Below are 19,669 nucleotides of genomic sequence, written 5' to 3' on the forward strand. Positions count from 1 at the left end.
ATGTATATATTGAATGCATGTATGTATAGTTTACGCGAATTTTCATGTTTCAATTATCGATATTTCACTTATTAAACATTTAACTGATAAATAGAAGTAAATATATGTATTTAGGTATAGAAATATGAATGTTAAATATGTATTTTTCAGCTTTTTCCATGAAAAGTGTATAGCAAAGGGCGAGCAGTAAAATCAAACATATACGTGTGGTACAAATAACAAACAAAAAAACCTATAAGATACGCTGAGAGAAACCTAAAAAAGCCTATGATACGATAAGATAAAAAAAGATAAATAAAAATCTAAAACATTGTTAACACCAACTTCAATTGTACGGAATTTTTGCAAGGGGGAGGGAAAATTTGGCGTCACGGCTAATATGGCGCAGGTGGGGAATTAAAGTAACAGCAATTAATTTGTGAATTTTTCCAATTGATTTGTGCTAAACTAACAAATCTGCGCTATTCATCAAGCCGGCAATCTGGTTTATGCGCGTTTTAGCTGTTTACAGTACACTTTGAGCATGGAGCTTTGAAACGTTGCACAAAATCCTTGTATTCGCTTAGCCTAACCTATTAAATTTTTTGTATGTATGCTATACGACTATGTATGTTTGTATATTTTTTGTATAACTATGCGTATGTTCCTTTACTGAATAACAACTCTCCCTCCTCCCCACTTATTAATAGTTTCACTTTGCTTTGAGTTATGCTTAACAAATTGAAAAAATCTGTCTTCTTCTAAAGAATTTTGTTGCTGGTTGGTGGAAGTAAGAGCAGATAGATATTATCCACACATACAATTATATATATAATTGTATAGGGATGTAAACTAAGCAAATTGGAGTTTCTCTACTCTATGCTAGTACATATTCGGGTAACTGCTTTTAGAATAAGCAAGTGGGCTTAGAATTATGCTGACTTCTTTATTCAGCTATTAAGATTATATAGGTATATTTTTTTTATTTAAGCATTACTGGCAGACATTACAAAGCCTAGAATCGCGTGCTTGCAACAGTTGCAAGATTTTTCGTTTTGCTCTTGTATATGTAAGTATAAGTATATGTGTCAGACTACCACTACTTGTAAGCATGTACATGCACGTACCTGAAAAGAGTTGCACAAGAATATCTGTATTAACAAAACGGCTACATAACATAAAACTTAGTAAAAAGAAATTAATTAACTAATCATAAAATAGTAAACATAACTACCTAGATGCGTTTTAAACAAAAGTAAAGCACTTCGCCATAATAACAACATATTCACATCTTCATTATTTTCAACAAAAAAAAAAAACATGAATTGTATAATCTAATTATTAATAAGTTTGATTATCTATGAAATTTTCATTTTCTTTTATTACTCTGTTCCTCTCTTCTATTTCTAACTTCGGGTGTGTTCGACGAGCTGTAACAATTGCGGCCGTGTCACTTTTTATGAGATGCTAGCATTACGCGTTGCGTCAGTAAAATGTTGACAATCTGATGGTCATCCCCAGCTGATCAAGTGCAATATGAAAGTTTGCAATGCGGAATTGAAATTAATGAGGAACATTTAGTTTTATTTAATAAATACTACCTCGAAGTATGATATTGTTTATTTATTATTATTTTAGCGCAAATTTTATTTCGAATAAAACGAAGTTTTTGACGCATATTTCGATATTTTTAAGCAACACGTTCGACGCGAAATAACTTCTGCAATCTTGTGGCGGCTACTGAGTCGAGTATCAGGAACAGACAACAGAAAAAGTAACAAGGTCGCAATATTGCTGTATTTATTGAGAGCGACGAACACATCCTTTACTCTGCATATTAATTTGCTTCAAAATGTTGCTGTCACATTTTAATTGATTTTAATTTATTTTTTATATACTTCTTACATTTCCTGTTTTTTTTCTGCATAAAAAATGTTTTCATCACAATATTAATAAAAATGTTAATTTATATGTATTTGCAATGCACATGGAAGTGCTACGAATTTACAACGGTGATAAGCACAATTACTGCCTAATTCTCTAGTAGGCTGCACTTGAGTTTCCTTCTCCTTATTCAAACTTTCATTCAAAACCTTTGCCCATATACATACGCAGTTTACGAGCGCCTACAATTTTCGCAAACCTATAACATCACAATATCTTACCTCGTAATATCTATGCAGTATATATATTTATGTCGGGCGATTATACTTGTGCGTTACTCGCTGTTTTAATTCTATAACTTTGTAGCTCAAATTATGCTTGCAAGCTTTTTTGCTCAATTAATATTTTATTTATTCTTTTTCCGTTAAATTAATTTCATATTAAATACAGTAATTAAGAATATGTTTTAAATGTGTGTGAGTGTGTGTAGATGCGAATGTGTATTGTTTTACTATACATATAACGGTTTTTGCCTTTAAAATATTTCCTTTGCTTTCTGAATAATAATTCTACATAGTTTTCCAGTTTCTTCCAGTTTCATTTATATTAAACTAAAGTTTAACGATATCACCCTGCCATTCGAACTGATTTTCACAATTTTCATTTTCGATACATTCCTGTACTTACGATAAATGGAATGACATACTACCCTCATTTGCGGCGACTTTGAGTTTCTGTCGCATCACTTCTCGACTTGAATAATCGGGTAATTTTAAATAGTTCACACATGTCATCACCGATGGCAAATAATCGTTTGGATTTTGATTACCGTCTAGTGTTTTACGCACAATTGTTAGCGGTGGTGTTAGAGATTTAAAGCCGCCCGTTGGTAGGCGCGGCGAGCCGGTGACAAATTGCAAAAACAGTCGTTGCTCGTCGCGGTTATACGATGAGAGTATATCGTATAGATATTGTATAGCTTGTGAATCTTGTGTAAACCCGTGATCAGTGCGGCAACAATCTTGTAGCATTTTGATATCCCAACGTTGATAGTTGCTAGCACCAGAACCGCAAAAGACATTCTCCAACTCTTCAGGATAGAACATGCGCAGACGTTGTGTGGAAAACACTGAGTCGAAACCTATTAAGAAACGCGTAGGAAATACACAAATGATTAGATGAATGTTAAAACTTATGTTATTGCCATATTTTTTAAGCCGCGAATTTACCTTCGCGCAATGCCTCAAATTGTTTCTGCACGCCTTCGACGAGGAACCAATATGTCACTAATGAGATATACTGGTGTAGATTATGTATTGTGACTGGTGTATCACGACCACCCCGACACAGTTCAATGTTTGCATAGCCGGGTAAAACAAAGTCTAGGCCCAAATCGGCTATAGGACAGCCATCCAAGTCCAATGATTCAATCTGAGAGTAGCGAAAAAATTAGAGCATACAAATTTATATAATAATTACCTATTTTAACATGTAATTGTGTTTTCTTACCTTTTCAGTCTTTTCCATTGCATCGAGATTGGTATCGGTTAGTATGACTTCGCGTTCATGTACTACGTCCTGCAGCCGTACTAACGTGCTTTGTACTTCGGGCGCAACACGTGCTAAATCAGCTAGACCTACTGAGTGCTCCTCATTCAATAGCCAACGATAGAACGGTATTGAGAACGGTAAATCCAGCTGAAAGCGAAATAAAATATTTTGAGTTAGTTAAATACAATAAAAAAAAATTGATTGTATTGTATTAAGAGCAGTTCGTTTGAAGGAGATACGGTCGAAAAATATTAAAAATGTTTGAATACGATTTTTTTATTATATAGATACATATATATAATTATATATGTAAGCGCTACACCCTTTTTGGGTGTTTGGCCGAGCTCCTCTCCTCCTCCTATTTGTGGCGTGTGTCTTGATGTTGTTCCACAAATGAAATGCAATTTTTTTAATACGATTTGTTTTTGTAGAGAAAGGTTCATATCAACAAAAAAAAATTAGATAAGTGCCATTTAGGTTGACATATTTCTAAGTTATTCATTGCGTTTGCTTATAGGATGCCGCCCAAGATTTTTCAGTTCAATTATTGCAAACACCCATTATATGCACAAATTTACAAAGTTTCTCTTGGTTCAAAAATTGTTATTCTAATGACAGTTGTCGCGCTCGCGTAAACCGGTGGATTAGAATAAAATAATATAAAATAAATTTTACCCCATGGTCTTTTGTGCCCTCTAACAGTACCCATACAAACCTCATCAAATTTAAAATAGATAAGAGAGCTAGGTTGGGCTGAGCGTATGTTTTTCTTCTGGCTGCAATTGGCCGAGATGATTCAACCTTATCTACGGTATGGCGCCACATTCAAGGAGAAGGAGAATCTGCAATGGCCTGTGAGAATGCCCGTGAGCAGTTATTGTCGACAAATGACCAGGTTGTTGTAGTAGCAGCATAAACATTCCCCATACTTACATACGGGGAATGCTGCTGGAGTGACAGTCCTTGGCCGGATATAAATGCGGGTCGTTTCAGTAACGTAGAACCGACTGTCGTGGAAACGTCAGGTAATATTAGGGAAATTAAAATCGCCAAATACGCAAGCGTTGCAGCCAGAATGAATACGCACAAGGGTTGTTATATTATCAATGATTTCCCATGTGCTAGAATGCAAAGCTGATCCAGAATTGAGTTCTCCTTGTCTAAGTGCACGAACGATGATCGATACTGACAACAAATAGCTATTAAAACGCCTCCACCCCTTGACAGTCCTGTTTTTTTGGCAATCTCGGTCTTTCCGGTATACATTAAAAAGATTCGAGTCAAAGTATACATTAAAGTGGTGCACAAATGACTTGCTTATTACAAAGCAACAAGTCACACATTGCATGTGACACTGTTTGTGAAGACAAAAAGCAATGTAGACACACAACTTGAACAGCAACGAAGAAAAACTGTCTTCAACAAGCAATACTACTTCGGCTCTATCGACAGTGCACGACGCTGCTTATATGCTTGCATGGCAATGGTAGAAAAATATTCTCATACAAGCTTTGCCGAAAGACATCAAGTACAATATATGAATTGGTGTCATATGTATGTATGTACGTAGTGTGTATTAGCACACCTTCGAGATGTATGAAAATTGCAAACATACACATTTCTTCGTTCCCCGCGCACTTTTGCGTATTAAGGGGAGAATATTAATAAATAACGGTAAACTTTCGATAAATAATTTTTAAAGCTATTGAAGTTATGAAATAAGACAGCTTTTAGTAAACTAAAAGTCCAATAAAGTGCGCAGAATAATATTTGCAGGCAAAGTGTAAGTTACATTCAAATATTAATCAGAATTTAATTTTTATTCTACAAAACCATCATACCAAACATTAACTGCCTATTTGATTTTAAAATATCAGGAATTCATGTAAGTAAATAATCCACATTTGACACAATTCACTTGTTTGAATTGAATTGTTTTTCATTGCCTTTCAGTGTCATTGCTTTTCTTGCTATCTTGCCGAAATATGTGTGTTGTGATAATGCTGAGAGAGAAACAAGTCATACAAAAGCATGATTTAGTTTTCTCTCTAGCTGCTATTGCCTGTTACTGTTAGTTGAGAACAAAACACTGCATTGTTGTGTGAATTTAGCAAATGACTTGAAAGCACATATATGTCGACTTGTGCACCACTTTAGTATACATTGTCATTAAATTAAGCGTTTAACCAAGTTTCAACAAGAACATACATATATGTCATAGTCCAAGTGAGCACTCAGATTAAGTAGAGTCTTAGACTTAGTTCTGATTCCGGAAACATTTTGGAAATAAATTCTTAGAGACTTAGAAAGAATTTCTTTGGGAACGGAATCTATTATAGTTTTACTGGTACAGAAGCTTCTTTCCGAAAAAAACTTGAACGGGCGAACAATCACATCAGTAGGCCATAATGTTGAATTCAGAAGAATATCACTCCCTACTGCGCCTGGCGTATCTCCATTATTTGGTGCCAGCTAACATCTCTTAACCTTAACTCTTCACTACTAAGCTTCTCTTTGATGATATGTTGTCCCATAGTGAGAAAGGGTTCGAGTCATATTGGTAACGAGGCCGCAGCCTACCTAGCCGATACATCCGCTACTTCGTTCCCAGTTACACTCCTGTGTCCTGAAACCAATATGAGTCGCATGCGATTGTGCGTTCCTAACAAACTCTCGATACATTCAAGGACTAGTGAGTGTCTCAGAATGGCAATCCGCTTATTCCGGAGGCTTCTCTCTAAGTTGATCTCTTCACATGGAGAGATGGCCTACACCTCCGCTTAGAAGATGCTTGGAAAACTACCCATCGGCACAAAATGCCTTATTTGGGAACCATGTATTCCATTATGGTCGATCTTTAGCTCTTCGCCGATGTCAATTTGGACCATTTCTTTGATTTTGTCGACATTTTCGACGACGGGTCTGCCTAGGCGAGATGCATCTTTAACATCAAAAAATGCCTGAACGAAATCGACATTTGCACGACAGTCGGTTACGTTACCGAAACGACCCGGATTTATATCCGGCCAAGGACTGTCACTCCAGCAGCATTCCCCGTATGTAAGTACGGAATCGCCGAAACCCAAACGATATATCGATCACTACAGCCATCTACCGAGAAAATAATGGATTTATGTTTCCCCAAACTAATATATTAGTTATAATAACTAATTTAGTTTAATCTGCTTTAGCTTCCACCAATTTTTCTAACGTTATCTAATTTGTGTAAAGTTTCTTATATTCATGCTTGGGCAATTTACTTACCATTCGACTGTCCATCACAGCTTTACCCATAAATTTGCCGAGGAATTTGAATTTCGCCTTGGATTTTGATACATGTGGCAGCTTCGATGATTTGCCCAACGGCATTGGGAAAAGTCCATGTGGCGAATTTACATAGGACACCGATGTGCTTGTCGTTATTGTGGCAGCAGATGAGACACTATCACCGATTTCAGGCGGTGAGCTATCGCCAGCGTCGGAGGGCGTTAGATGTGGCTGTTGTGACTGTTGCGTTTGATGTTCCAATTCATCCCCGCCAATTTGTTGCTCAATTATCATATTCAAAGCATTCTCGTTTGATGTTGAGGTGCCAACAACATGATCCATTGACTGTTGGTATTGTTGTTGTTGCTGTTGCTGCAAATGTTGGTGGTGACTGCGAGTAGACACACCCATGCCACTGCCACTGCTGCTACCGCCGATGCTGACAGCGCTATTATTAGCATGTTGACCATCCCCACTACGATGAGTTCTAGTACTTGACCGCGTAACGGTGGTAGTACTTGCAGTCGTTGTGCTATTCGCATGCACAATTGTATTTGTTGCCACTGCCACAGCAACAGCGTCATCTTGCCGCGCTGTCGTAACTTCATTAACTTCATCGATGTGGACGCTGCTGCTTGATTTCACTACATCAGCTATGGTTGAGGAATTTTGCTTATAACTATCACTGCCATTCCAAAGTCCCAGATCACAACGCTGCAACTCAGCTGACACCAAAGCATAAAACTCCAATGTTGGACCAAGTCCAGTACCAACCTATATACGGTAATTATTAGTAAATGAATTAAAACACCTTGGCGCAATTCTATCTGGTACAACTTACCTCGTTCTCATATTGAATTTCCAGTAGTGCTTTCGAATGGCCGACATCTTGAATAATATGCTCCGCCTGTTTTAGTATATCCTCACGTGATATAGCACGTTTCCGTCTATCCAAACGTGGTGCCACACGCTCCGACGATTCAGCCGCATTTAAATCGGGCGTCGTATCCAAAAGCCGTTGCAAAGCACGATCGCGGTCAAAGCTTGTCGCATAGAAGAGCAGATGACGTGTTTCGAAGGGGAAGAGGAACGCGCATGCCATACCAATTTGTGGCAACCACGGTGGCAAATTGCCAGTCATTATAACAAGTGGATCTTGCAGTTGACGATTGGCTTTAGCTGTGATTTTGGGATGCACAAACTCCGATTGCGGTATGATATGCTGTCGGTGTACGCATCCGTATAGCTGTTCCCAATGACGATTTAGCGCATTTATGATACGTAGCATACAGAGCGCGTCTAAAGAAGCGTCTTGCACTGTTACCACATCGAGCGGTAGTGTGCTAGTAAGGAATGCTTTCAGCGCCGATACTGTACTGGGCGCTATGCCTTCATGCCACAATTCGGTCTTCTTGCGCAACAACTTGGACGATAATTTACTGCTTTTCTTTGCAGAAGAGGGTGTGGCCGACGATGAAGTGCCACATATAGGTGCATGCAGTCCCGAGCCAGAAGCGCCAGCGGCAGTTGAAGATGACGCCCCTGATACACCGCCATGTTTGCCAATACTTAGGCTAGTTGTAGAACTGGTTGTCGCACTGACACTACTGCTGTTCGCCTCATCCTCTACAGGTCGGTAGTAAATTGTGTGTTGTTGTACCCAAACACTGGCATTGCCCAAAGGCGTTTCGGTATCGGTGTCAGTTTCCGACTGATCATTGACCAAAGGCGAGAACTGTTTAACTGCCTGGTAAACAGTCATGTTGTAGGGCAAGGCGTGATCACCGATCATGAACTGTAATTTGTGCTTAAAGCCACTTTGTGACATCACAACAGCGGCCACGTTATCATCCATATCCTCCTCTGAGTCATCATCTGAGTCTCCGCGTATACCACCGTAGCCACGTACAACCAAATAGCGCTCGATCGCTTGTACCATGGCAAGAGGGTCGATCTTGACGGTGCCACCTTTCCATTGTCTGAGATTAGTGCAGTCGGGGTGACGTTGCAAGTTGCACTTTAAAAAATAAAAAAAGCAAAAACAGCAAGAATAGTGAATTAAAAAATGTTTTTGAACGGATACGATACTACTTTAAAGGAATTAAATATTTTGGATATAATGCAACAATTAACAACATAAAATTACAATTTCTTCATTCATTACTCTGAACTCACCTTTAGTTGGTGTGTATTAAAGAATTTAAGCGCGCTCGTGTTAGAACGTCCGCCTGGCCCAGAGGGAAAGTCGTGCACCTTTACAGGGAATTGTTCCAATTGAGTGACGCAACCATTTAACTTCGCAACGAATGCGTTGAATGCTACAGCATCTATGTTTGGCATTTGCCCAACCTTCTTTAATGGTTCTAATGGTAAACCCGCAAACACATGCATAAACGCTCGCAGGCGTCCATCTCGGTCCACGATGCCATCTTCACATGTCATGAAATTCAGCATTGCCTTAATCAAACCTGAATGATTCACCTCAAATGGTGATATATCACTTTCCAGTAAAATAGTTTTCAGTTCAAGCAACGCATCTAAGCAATCTTGGAAGCTTCCACTTAGCTTAAAGATAATGGTGGATAAACGGTGCAGCACATTGGTGCCTCCGCTAAGGGTGCCAGCTGAACTACTGCCACTGGCACCCCCTTCAGCCTTAGCGCTTTCTTGTTCGGCATAACGTTTCACAAATGAAATGGCTTGTTCCCGCACCCATTGACGTGCCTTCTCACGATTGCCTGCAGCAATAAGATTCGCATTGGATATACTTTTGCTGATACTATTTGCTGCACTGTTCGCACTGTGGCTTGCAGCGTGCGCCGCGTTCACGGCGCTGCCGCTGGTGTTGCTCCCACTGCCGGCATGATTTGAGCTGGCCGCATCTTTGGTAAATGAACTGTGGTGAGATCCTTGACGTCCCCAACGTGCGGGATTCAGCGATGCGAGGAATGAAGTTTTCGTCGAACTACTTCCATTACTACTAGTTCCCGCGCTATTGGCAGTCCCGCCGCTACTGAAGCGTGATTTGCCGCTGCTTGCGCTGGGTGTACTGCGACCAGTGCTACTGCCAAGACCTAGAAAGTATACAAATATAGCATAAATACTCGCGGTAATGAATTTAAATGCAATCAAAGGTATTCACTTGTAGCACGACTGAGCAGATCATGCATCGAAGACGTGGAGGAGCCGCTTTCATCCTGACGTGATTTCGAGCGACTGCTCGATTGTGATTTTCGTTTCGGTGGGACCTTTCGTTTCAACATGTCGGACATTTTGTGCTGCAACGCTGACGCGGACGAAGATGAAGGTGTGGATGAGCCTGTGCTTGTGACAGCTACACCACTATTACCACTGCTACCGTGATAGTGCGGATCACAAACGCTTGGCGTTGGCGCGAACACCACTTGTGACAAATGCTGCTGAGGTGGCGGATGTGCCATCACAGTTGGTGAATTGACACTAATGGCTGCACTAGATGATGACGGCAGTAATTCAACATGGTGTGTTGACGGTGGTGGTGCATGAGGTTGGAAGTGCGGTGGCGGATGATGAAAGTGACCATGCACGTATTGCCGTGGATCGCCGGGGGGTAATGGTGGCGCCGCTGCGCTAGTAGAGTAAACAAAAAAATTGGGTGCCTGTGCAAGATGCGTGTGCGTGGGTGGTCCTGCAGCAGGCGGTGCAGAACTGCTGTAGTGATATTGCAATTCGGCGGCTGTGCCTGCAGCACCAATCACTGTGACCGGTGGAGTGATTCCAGCGCTGGAGTTAATAGTAAGCGCAAGTGAACCAGCAGATTGCTGACGTGGCTGCACACTTCCAGCAGGCAATTGTGGCATTAGCAGTGGACCAGTGCTTGGCGGCATAGCCAAGGTCACTTTTTGGCCATTGCCCGTACCCTGCGCATTGGCAGTTAAAGCATTCATTGCGTGTGAAAAGCTCTTAACTGTGTATTGGTGATGATTGCCTTGACTTGCACCTGGCTTTGATGTATTGGGCGTAGAGTTGCCTGCAGTTGAACAGCCTGCTAACGGAGCATTGTCCATGAAGAATGGATTCACTTGCAAGCCTGATGCGGATGGCGGTGCACTCTGCGAACCACTAGCTCCTGGTAGAGCTTTCGGTGAGGGATTGGCACATATAGGATTGCTGGGATCAGTGAGCTGTGTTATTTGATAAATTACACCCTCGCGTCGGAAATGTGTGCCAAACACGTCTGGCAGTTTTTGCATTAAAATCTCGGCCATTTGCAATGCACCGACTACAATGCGTAAGTCGTTGCTGCCCATCATGCCAGCAATGTGACTGGAGACCAACTGATTTTTAAGCACATCTCTCAGCAATTCGGGTGTGGCATAGTACACCATCCTTAAAAGTGCGCGCAAGCATTTATAGCGAACATTTGGTCCAGCAGATGAACTATAAACTTCGTACAGTACATTGAAGAGGTTCTTGATGAACTCTGCTGCCAAACCGCGTTCCTCTTTAAGACAAGCAATACGTGCATCCACCGAGGCTCGACGGCGCTGCTGAGCGCTATTTGTTGCTGGCGTATTGGGCGTAGTACTGGGCGTACTAGATTGCGCTGATGTACTTGCCGATGTATTCGCTACTGTACTAGTTAGAGCTGTAATTGCTGTGGCCACCGCAGATGCCGACAAATCCTGGCCAGTTGATGCTGCAGATGCAGTCGGTGGTGGTGGCGGAGGCACGTAATTTGGATTTATCTTACGCTGCACTGGGCGCGTAGTGCCAGTGTCCTCGTTTATCTGCTGCATTGAATGAAAATCGACTGTGTATGTGCGACCCAGTGTACTCAAACTGAACTCATCATCTGAATTTAGGTGTGCTGCTTCAATCATTCGCGAATCAATGGTCGAATAGTTGTGCCAAGTGCCGCGATCGTCACGCCACTGCCATTGTACTTGGTCCTGAGTGTTGAGTGTTGGACGATCCAACAGTGCGTCCACAGTGAAAATACCATCTGTCGGTAGCCGTGGCATTAATTCACCTATCAGGCAAGTAATCTCGTACAGCTCAGATGGTGAGCGTGTGATAAGCTCTACATGCGATGTGGTCGATGTGTTGGGCTCTGCATTGCCGGTAAGCAAGTAAAGCAGTGTAGATGCAATATCGTTCTTCAGCAACGAAATGGCCAGGTCAGGGCAGTTGCCGCACATCAGACTCAGCATGCGTACGACGGATGTAAACGTGCCACTGTTGAGTATGGTCGGCGTAACAACCAACAATTGCTGGCAATTTTTTAGCAACTCCTTGCTGGCAATATCTTGCAGACGCTTCGGATCATGCTGGAAACTTTCTACCAAACGGCAAAATGCCGAGCAAACACTCTCCACGCACTTCTTGTCCTGCTGTGACAGCAAACGAGCCAATAGTGACAGACTCTCCGCAGCGAAATGAAACTCCTCTGGGTGCAGGTTTAAGCAACAGTTCGCCGTTATTGCAAGAGCCGCACGCTGTGCATTGATCGAGAAGAAATCGAGAAAAGTCAGACATGCTGAAACACCATTGGCTTGTAGAATTGCTTTATTGTGGCGACGCGATAAAATTTCAAGCGCTGTCAAACTCTGCTCCGCAACATCCATACATTGAATAGCTTCCAGTTTTTCGAGGAATACCGGGACCGCTTCTACCACAGTGCCCGACGAGCGCGGCAGAGCTTCCAACATGTAGGCGAGAGCACGACATGCATTGTTCATAATATCGAAATTATTTTCCATACGCAGCAGCGTTATAAGCGCCGGTACCACCTGTTTAATTGGAAAACCAGCTAGCGTGTCTTCATTGCCCATTACCAACATTTGGCACATCTCGATGGCGGCCTGTAGTTGTTGGCTCTCATCGTGTGATTGCAAGCCTTGCAGCAGTTGTTGTGCCTTCGACGAGCTGCTATTGCCAATGGTGCGATGCAGAATGTGCGTCATGCGTGGCCCCAAAGCGCCGAAAAGATGCGGCGGTAGACCACGCGCCTCCAATAACGCCTGCAGACGCCCCACTTCGCTGTCATCGCTCTCCGAATCGGCGTGCGAAGTGGCGGCGGTAGTGGCGCCCGTTCCGGTGTTTGTGGCCGTCGCGATAGAGGAAGCGGTGCCCACACCGGCACCCGCACCAACTGCCGCGCTTGCGTTATTTGCTAGATTTGTGTTGGCGGCGCCCAAGGCGGTAGAGACGCTGAGGTTTGCTGCAATACAAACAAATGAGAAAATTAATTCGATAAGTACATATGGACGAGTGCGCACATATGCATGTAAAGTACAAATGAATTTTAAATAAAATAGAAATAAATTAAAGAGTAAGTCTACAGTGCTGTCACCGCTTAGCAGAGCATGCGGTTCAGTCGAAGGAAACGGTTAGCGAGGATGAAAAAGAGGTGTTGTCATATAAAATAAAGAAATCAATCTAAATACTGATTGTATTTTTGTGAGCAACCAAAGTTAGAATAATTACAAAGAATAAAAACTCAAAAATATGCATATGTGCATGCGTGCATACATACAAACATATATATGGTACATTATCGAAAAGAAAAGGTAAGTAAAACTTGTTGATAATGTGGATGATGAGAGGAGTTGGTTACAAGTATTCGGTTAGCACACGACTTATCGTCATCTGTTGTTGTTTTTTCCTTTCTTTTTTAATTTACCTGTGGTCGATTGTCCACCAGTATTCGGCGGTCCGATCGGCGGTTGTTGTGCCATTAAATTATAACTTAACGCATCCGCAGAAGCTGTTGTGTACATACATATATGCGTGCGTGGTGGTGTGGTGGTAGTGGGTGGAAGAGCAGAATACGCCATGAAAGTAGAGAATATTTCTAGGTTCTTATTAAAATCATTTAATATACTTATAAATTACTACACAAAGCTTAAAATAACTTCAAAAGCACCCATTTCCACACTCTGACCACGCCCATTCCCATTTCCTCTACCGTACTACGCCATACCTACGCTTGCCAGCCTTAAAACAAATATTACCACACTAACTCCCTATACATACATATTACAGTGTTTACAAGCCATCGTAAATCGTACATACCTGTACATAATTGTATGTATTTGTTTTTCTGCCAAAGGCACTGCTAATGCGCCTAAAAATATCTAACGGTTTTTTCCTACATGTTGGCGGGGCACTGAGCACCACGTTTTGAGTGATGGGTTATATGTTGATAAATCTAACACATACACACTAGCAATTTAACAATTTTTTCAAAAGGATTTGTGTTTTATGTATCCATCTTGCAGCATATTTACGTGTTTATGCAAATATCAGGTGAAGTAAAAAGTTCCGACCATTTTCTATAAGCCACATTTCCCGACGTAGTACTATACAGCGATTAAAGGTGACATTACACTTCAAAAAAGTTCTTTACAGTTTTGTATTTCCTAAAGACAGTTGTGTGTCACACATTCTGATAAGTCAATCATCTAAAATGTCGATAAAATCATGAAAATCGTGAAGTGTGACCGGCATCTGAACATTTGTGTCATTACCCAGAAGCTGAGGTTACAAAACCATTTGGAACCATTTACACAAAGTTAGTCCGCAAAACATTATATATATGTATATTATTGGCGCGTACACCCTTTTTTGGGTGTTTGGCCGAGCTCCTCCTCCTATTTGTGGTGTGCCTCTTGATGTTGTTCCAGTTTTAAGCCGACTCCGAACGGCAGATATTTTTTGTGAAGAGCTTTTTACATGGCAGAAATACACAAATACAGTCGAACGTTTGCCATTGCCTTCAGCGGGGCGACCGCTATTAGAAAAAACTTTTTCTTCATTTTGTGATTATTAGGTAATTAGGTGATAATCACAGTTATTAAGATTATTAAGCGCAAAATAACCAACAATGAAAAATAGATCAAGAATAGCAGCCAAAAAAAATTATGGCTTAAACAAAGTCATGGCTGTGCGTTTTATGAGATTGGATGGGAATCATCCATACAAATTACCAGATTGAAGCATTTCTCCAAATATGTATGGGGAATGTTTATGCTGCTACAAGAAGAACAATGTCATCATCAGAACAACCAGATTTAGAAATTGGGAAAGGTGTTGTGTTTCACAAAGGCAAAGGGTGTCTTCAATTATAACGGCAAATAAGAAAAGTTTGCAATAAGTGTTATTTTAATGCTCAATATGTAAATATTTGTACGGTTTCTATCGAAAAATTTACTTCGACTGGAACTGGAAGTTGTTGGTCTGCTGTCGATTGGACTTTAAAGACGCACTTAATATGAAAAAGATATTTTTTATTTAAGAGAAATTATTGGGCAAAATGAAAATGAATGGCAAAGACTTTTATAAGAAATATCGTATTTTTCATTACCTTTCTGCATTACCAGTTCAGTTATTAAGATGAGAATTGCTACAATTTTTTTTATGAACCTAACTCCAGCAGCTCTTAGAATTTGGATGGAGGAGAGGTTCCATCATATAACGCAGTACTGACGACAACGGAATAAATAACTCCTGTTCAAGCAATTGCAACATTTTCATGATGGTACCAAACTGGCTTCAACCGGCTCTATCCCTTATAACATATTTCCTATCTCTTGATTCGCGGAATTATGAACTTGTCGTCAAATATGGCAAATGTTATTGAACAGACGATAATCTTAACTATGTTAATTTTGTAGTCGAAAATATGGTCAGAAACTTTTCCCTTGACCTAACATAATTGGCATATAAGCCTATTCAGTCAAACAAGCGGTCGTACAAACGAAGGCGCCTACAGCTTTATACCAGTACCGAAACGCAGCTGCTTATTAGAAGCTTTTTTACAGAAATACACGGACGCTTGCCTTTGCCAGCCGAAAAATGTTGGGCTCAAGCAACATTCAACATCAAATGTTCGTGTAAAGCACAAACAAACTTGTGCCTATGGTAAAGTACAAACCCAGTTCGATTCCCCAACAGACGATTCTACATTACCAGAACGACCTGGATTTAAATCCGGCCAAAGACTTCAGGAGTATTTCTCTAAAAGATATGGAAAAAGCATTAAGCTATTACAACAAATAGCAATATAAACACAGTAAGGAATGATTTCCGTCGCATTAGTGAACAATAAAAGTCCATTCATTTTTTGTGCTCAATTTGTTCAATTAGTTTAACAATTTTGATCAGAATTGTCATTTTGACACCGGCACATTTTACTTCGGAAGTAAAAAAAAAAAATTAAATACGATGGACGCCAAGAGACTACATACAACGTTTTAAAACACTTTTCTTTTTTCTCCTGTATTTGTATATAATTGTTATAGAGGAGCCCCCACCTGTAAAAAAAATATTAGGGCAATTCACAATTGAGTGCAAATAAACTGGCATCATGGACTTTACGAATTGATAGCAAATATATATTTTGTTGTTGTATTGTCATTGTAACTTGTAAATATTATGCTACCTGGTTGTTTTCTCTTAATTGTGTACTGTCATACTGTATTCTACAGGGTCGAACATTTTTGGACCTCAGATGATTGGTATAACTTCACCGTGTAAAAAATGGCGGGGTATACTACAAATATTGATGCTGACTCTACAAAATATTCCAATTCTTACTCATTTTATATTTGAATACTTTATACACCAACACCTTTAAATTCCCTTTTATCATTATTTACAGTTATAAATAATGCAACATAAATTACAATAAATAAGAGAGCAGAAATGTACTGTGGTTTAAAAGGAACCGCCTATGACATCTAAACTCTGAACAGGCACTGGTGGCAAGGCAAAGTGACAACAAAACAAACAAAAATAAACGAAAACCAAAAACATCAACCCCGCATTCGCTGCACACACTTACCGCTCGCTTTATTATGCGTATTCATATTTATGTGGCTACTATTCGTTGCGACAGTGGCGACGCTAGCGGTGGCGGTGTTGGCAGCAGCGGTGGTAGTGTTGGTATTAGCGTTGACGATGGCGGCAGCGCTTGCAGACGACGCACCAACGAGATGGCTCGACGGCATCGCATTCAAATGCGCATTGGCAGCAGTGGTGCGATAATTATAGAGGAAACCAGGCTGTACAATAGTGGTGCGATGATGGACTTGTTGTTGTTGTTGCTGATGTTGATACATCAGCGTAGGGGTGGTTTGTGTTTGTTGTGATGTAGCGATGGCAACAACAACAGCGCCACCAGGCGCGGCTACCGAATGATGAAGCATATGATGATGCTGTTGTTGTTGCAGTTGCGGTGGCGGTAGCGTTTGATGATGATGGTGGTGATGAGTAGCATGCGCGGGGGCGTGTGGATTTTGCGGGTGGTGGATATGATATTGATGGTGGGGTCCGATAGCAGCGGCGGCTGTTAACGGGGTACTACCACCGATACCTCCGCCGCTGTTATTCCCACCGCTCGTTGATGCTAATAGCGTTGGTGCTGATACGACTGCAGCGTTTTGTACGCCCTGACCGCAGCTACCGCCACCACTGCCACTGGTGCTTCCACTCCCGCTGCCACTGCCGTTTTGCGCTGCTGAGCTGACGCAAGAACCCGTTTTGCTTCGTGAACTTCGCCTTAGCGAATGTAAAGAATGTTGTGACGGTATCGCGCCCGAGGCTAAAGTTACTGTCGATGAGCTGGAGCCTCCCACTCCTGCAGCGACTGCTGGGCGCCCGTGCCCGTAACTGTGTTGCTGCGGTATTTGTGGGTTCAAATGTGGTGTGAAAGATGGTGTGACAGCAGATGAACGATCAACAACCAAGCTGGCTCCTATCCCAATGTCAATTGTCGCCGGGTGTATTTGGTGAGGATGTATAGATCCTGTTGCTGTAAGCGGTGGCGTTGGATGTGGAATGCGATGTAAAGGCTGCGCTTGAATATGTGCCAAGGGCAACGGTAACGCTGAAACAGGCGGTGGCTGCTGCTGCTGCTGATGTAAATGAGGATTTGAATGATGATAGCGACCACCGAGTTGTGTATGCAGCGAGTGTTGCGCTATTTGTTGATGCTGCTGCTGCTGCTGCTGTTGCTGTAATTGTTGCGGTAGCGGTGGCGGCGGCGGCGGCACTTGATGCTGCTGTTGTTGCTGATATATAAGCGGTGCAGCAGCTATGGGGACTGTGCCAGCAACGTTTCCTGTTGGTTGATAGTGATTGAGATTTAAATTTAATATGGCAGAAGTTGAGGCGGCAACTAAACCAGTTGTGGCTGTTGTTGCTGCTAGTGTGCTATTGCTGGGGTATGTCGCGTGATAGAAATGCACGGGTTGTTGCTGTTGTTGCTTTTGCGCTTGCGCGTGTTGTTGTTGTTGTGGATGCGCTTGCAATTGTTGCAGGCGCGATTGTTGTTGATGATGATGTTGGTGTAAATTATGGTTTTGCGACTGCAACTGCGACTGATAGTGCGCCTGCGAATTGTAATAATGATGAGCACCGGCAGCTGGCTGCACGTGCAAATAATGAGATTGCTGCTGCAACTGATGAGGCAGCACAACCTGTGGTGTCACTTGCTGTTGACCGGCCGGCTGGTTGAAGTGTCCAATTAGCGGGTATGGTAAGTGTGTATGGTGTGACAATGGTTGCTGAAGCTGTGACTGTGCTTGTGGTTGTGGTTGTGGCTGTGGCCTTTGTCCAACTGTTGTAGCTACTGCTACACCCGATATGGACGCGCCACCTCTGTCACTACCCGCTATTGTGGCTGTGCCAGTTAAACCGCCAGCAACAAAATCTATGCTGCCACCACTGCTGCGCGTCTGTCGTGCCCCCAGATTTGGGGCTCTGTTGTAACCCGTCGCCGTAGCTGTGGTTGTGACTGCGGACTCAGTAATACCAATCTTCTTATTGTTATTCCGCTCTCTATCGACGTTCCTACCGCTGCTGCTATTGCTGTTACTACTACTGTGGTTATTCTTACTGTTACTATTCTGGATTTGGAATTGGACTTGCCTTTGCCGTTGGCGTTGCCGCTGACGTCGTTTTTTCTTATTGTTGCTATTTTTCTGCTTATTGCTTTTATTATTACTCCTCTTCACAAGGCCTAGAAAACCAAGAGCTTTTGTCTGGTTACCTTTGGAACGCGTCGAAAGGAATGCAAACAGAAGAAAAGTTTTGTTGTAGTTGTTGTTGAAGCAACTGATACTATTTTGTTTTGGATTTCGATTTATTCGATTATAAATAAATTTAAGTTTATTTCCTGAATTAAAGGTGGTAGAGCGTGTTTGGCGTATTGTATTTGTTGTAAGTGATGCTGCTAATGAATTAAAAGAAGAATGGATGTGTTGTTTGTTGATGACTGTGATGGCTTGTGGGGCGTGGGCCGTTTGATTTTGCTTGATAACTGATTATCGGTGGCAATGAGTTCAATCGGTGGTTGATTTAAATTGCTGCTGCTTTGTGACGACGACGATGATGTTGTTGTTGCTGACGCACGTTCCGCGTCGCAACCAAGCTGGTATGTAAATTGAAATGTACTCTCTCCTTCGCATATTTCGCACGGGAGGCTTTCTCTTTCACTCTCTCACCTGCGTTTCAAGCTGCACTATATGTATGTATGTATGCAAGTATGTTTGGGGTCTTATTGCGTTCTTCTCGTAAATAATTAATTAGTTCTTTGCCATTTAATTCATTATGTCTTTTTTTTTGGTTCGCATTAGCCTTTCGCGTTATTATTATTGATGCTGTTGTTTTGCTTGTGATCTTGAAATGGTTAGTTATTGCACGGATTACACACGCGAGAATGTCTGTAACAGAAACCTTGATGACGACGCAGACGCCGCTGACGACACCAACAAAACAACAACAACATCATCATCATCATCCACAACAACAAATTATAATTTTTGACGCCGAATAATTAATGTTTTTTATGGAAATTGTTTTTTGTTCTTCTTAAAAAACTTTTTGGTTAATATTTCTTTATTTTTTATATCAAAATTTTGTTTTGAAAACACAAAAAAAAAAACAAAAAAAAAAAGGATTGAAAGCTCAAATCGAAATTTTTTAACGTACAAAAACAGAAAAC

General features: G+C 41.4%; 1 protein-coding gene across 2 annotated transcripts in view; it reads right to left on the reverse strand.

Annotated features, from left to right (window-relative positions):
* Positions 1-1,285: 1,285 nt before the first annotated feature.
* Positions 1,286-19,669, reverse strand: part of LOC129236022 (uncharacterized) — a 45,336-nt gene continuing 26,952 nt past the window's right edge. For both annotated transcript variants that reach the window (XM_054870187.1, XM_054870186.1), the window contains exons 4-12: positions 16,508-18,715; positions 13,346-13,429; positions 9,824-12,883; positions 8,857-9,755; positions 7,523-8,698; positions 6,679-7,455; positions 3,373-3,561; positions 3,093-3,294; positions 1,286-3,004 (exon numbers count right to left, since the gene is read on the reverse strand). In XM_054870187.1, coding sequence (XP_054726162.1) covers positions 2,547-3,004; positions 3,093-3,294; positions 3,373-3,561; positions 6,679-7,455; positions 7,523-8,698; positions 8,857-9,755; positions 9,824-12,883; positions 13,346-13,429; positions 16,508-18,715 — 9,053 coding nt within the window. In that variant the 3' untranslated portion in view covers positions 1,286-2,546. The remainder of the gene's footprint in view (positions 3,005-3,092; positions 3,295-3,372; positions 3,562-6,678; positions 7,456-7,522; positions 8,699-8,856; positions 9,756-9,823; positions 12,884-13,345; positions 13,430-16,507; positions 18,716-19,669) is intronic.

This window comes from Anastrepha obliqua, chromosome 1 (assembly GCF_027943255.1).
Source record: "Anastrepha obliqua isolate idAnaObli1 chromosome 1, idAnaObli1_1.0, whole genome shotgun sequence".
In the NCBI taxonomy this organism is placed as follows: Eukaryota; Metazoa; Arthropoda; class Insecta; order Diptera; family Tephritidae; genus Anastrepha; species Anastrepha obliqua.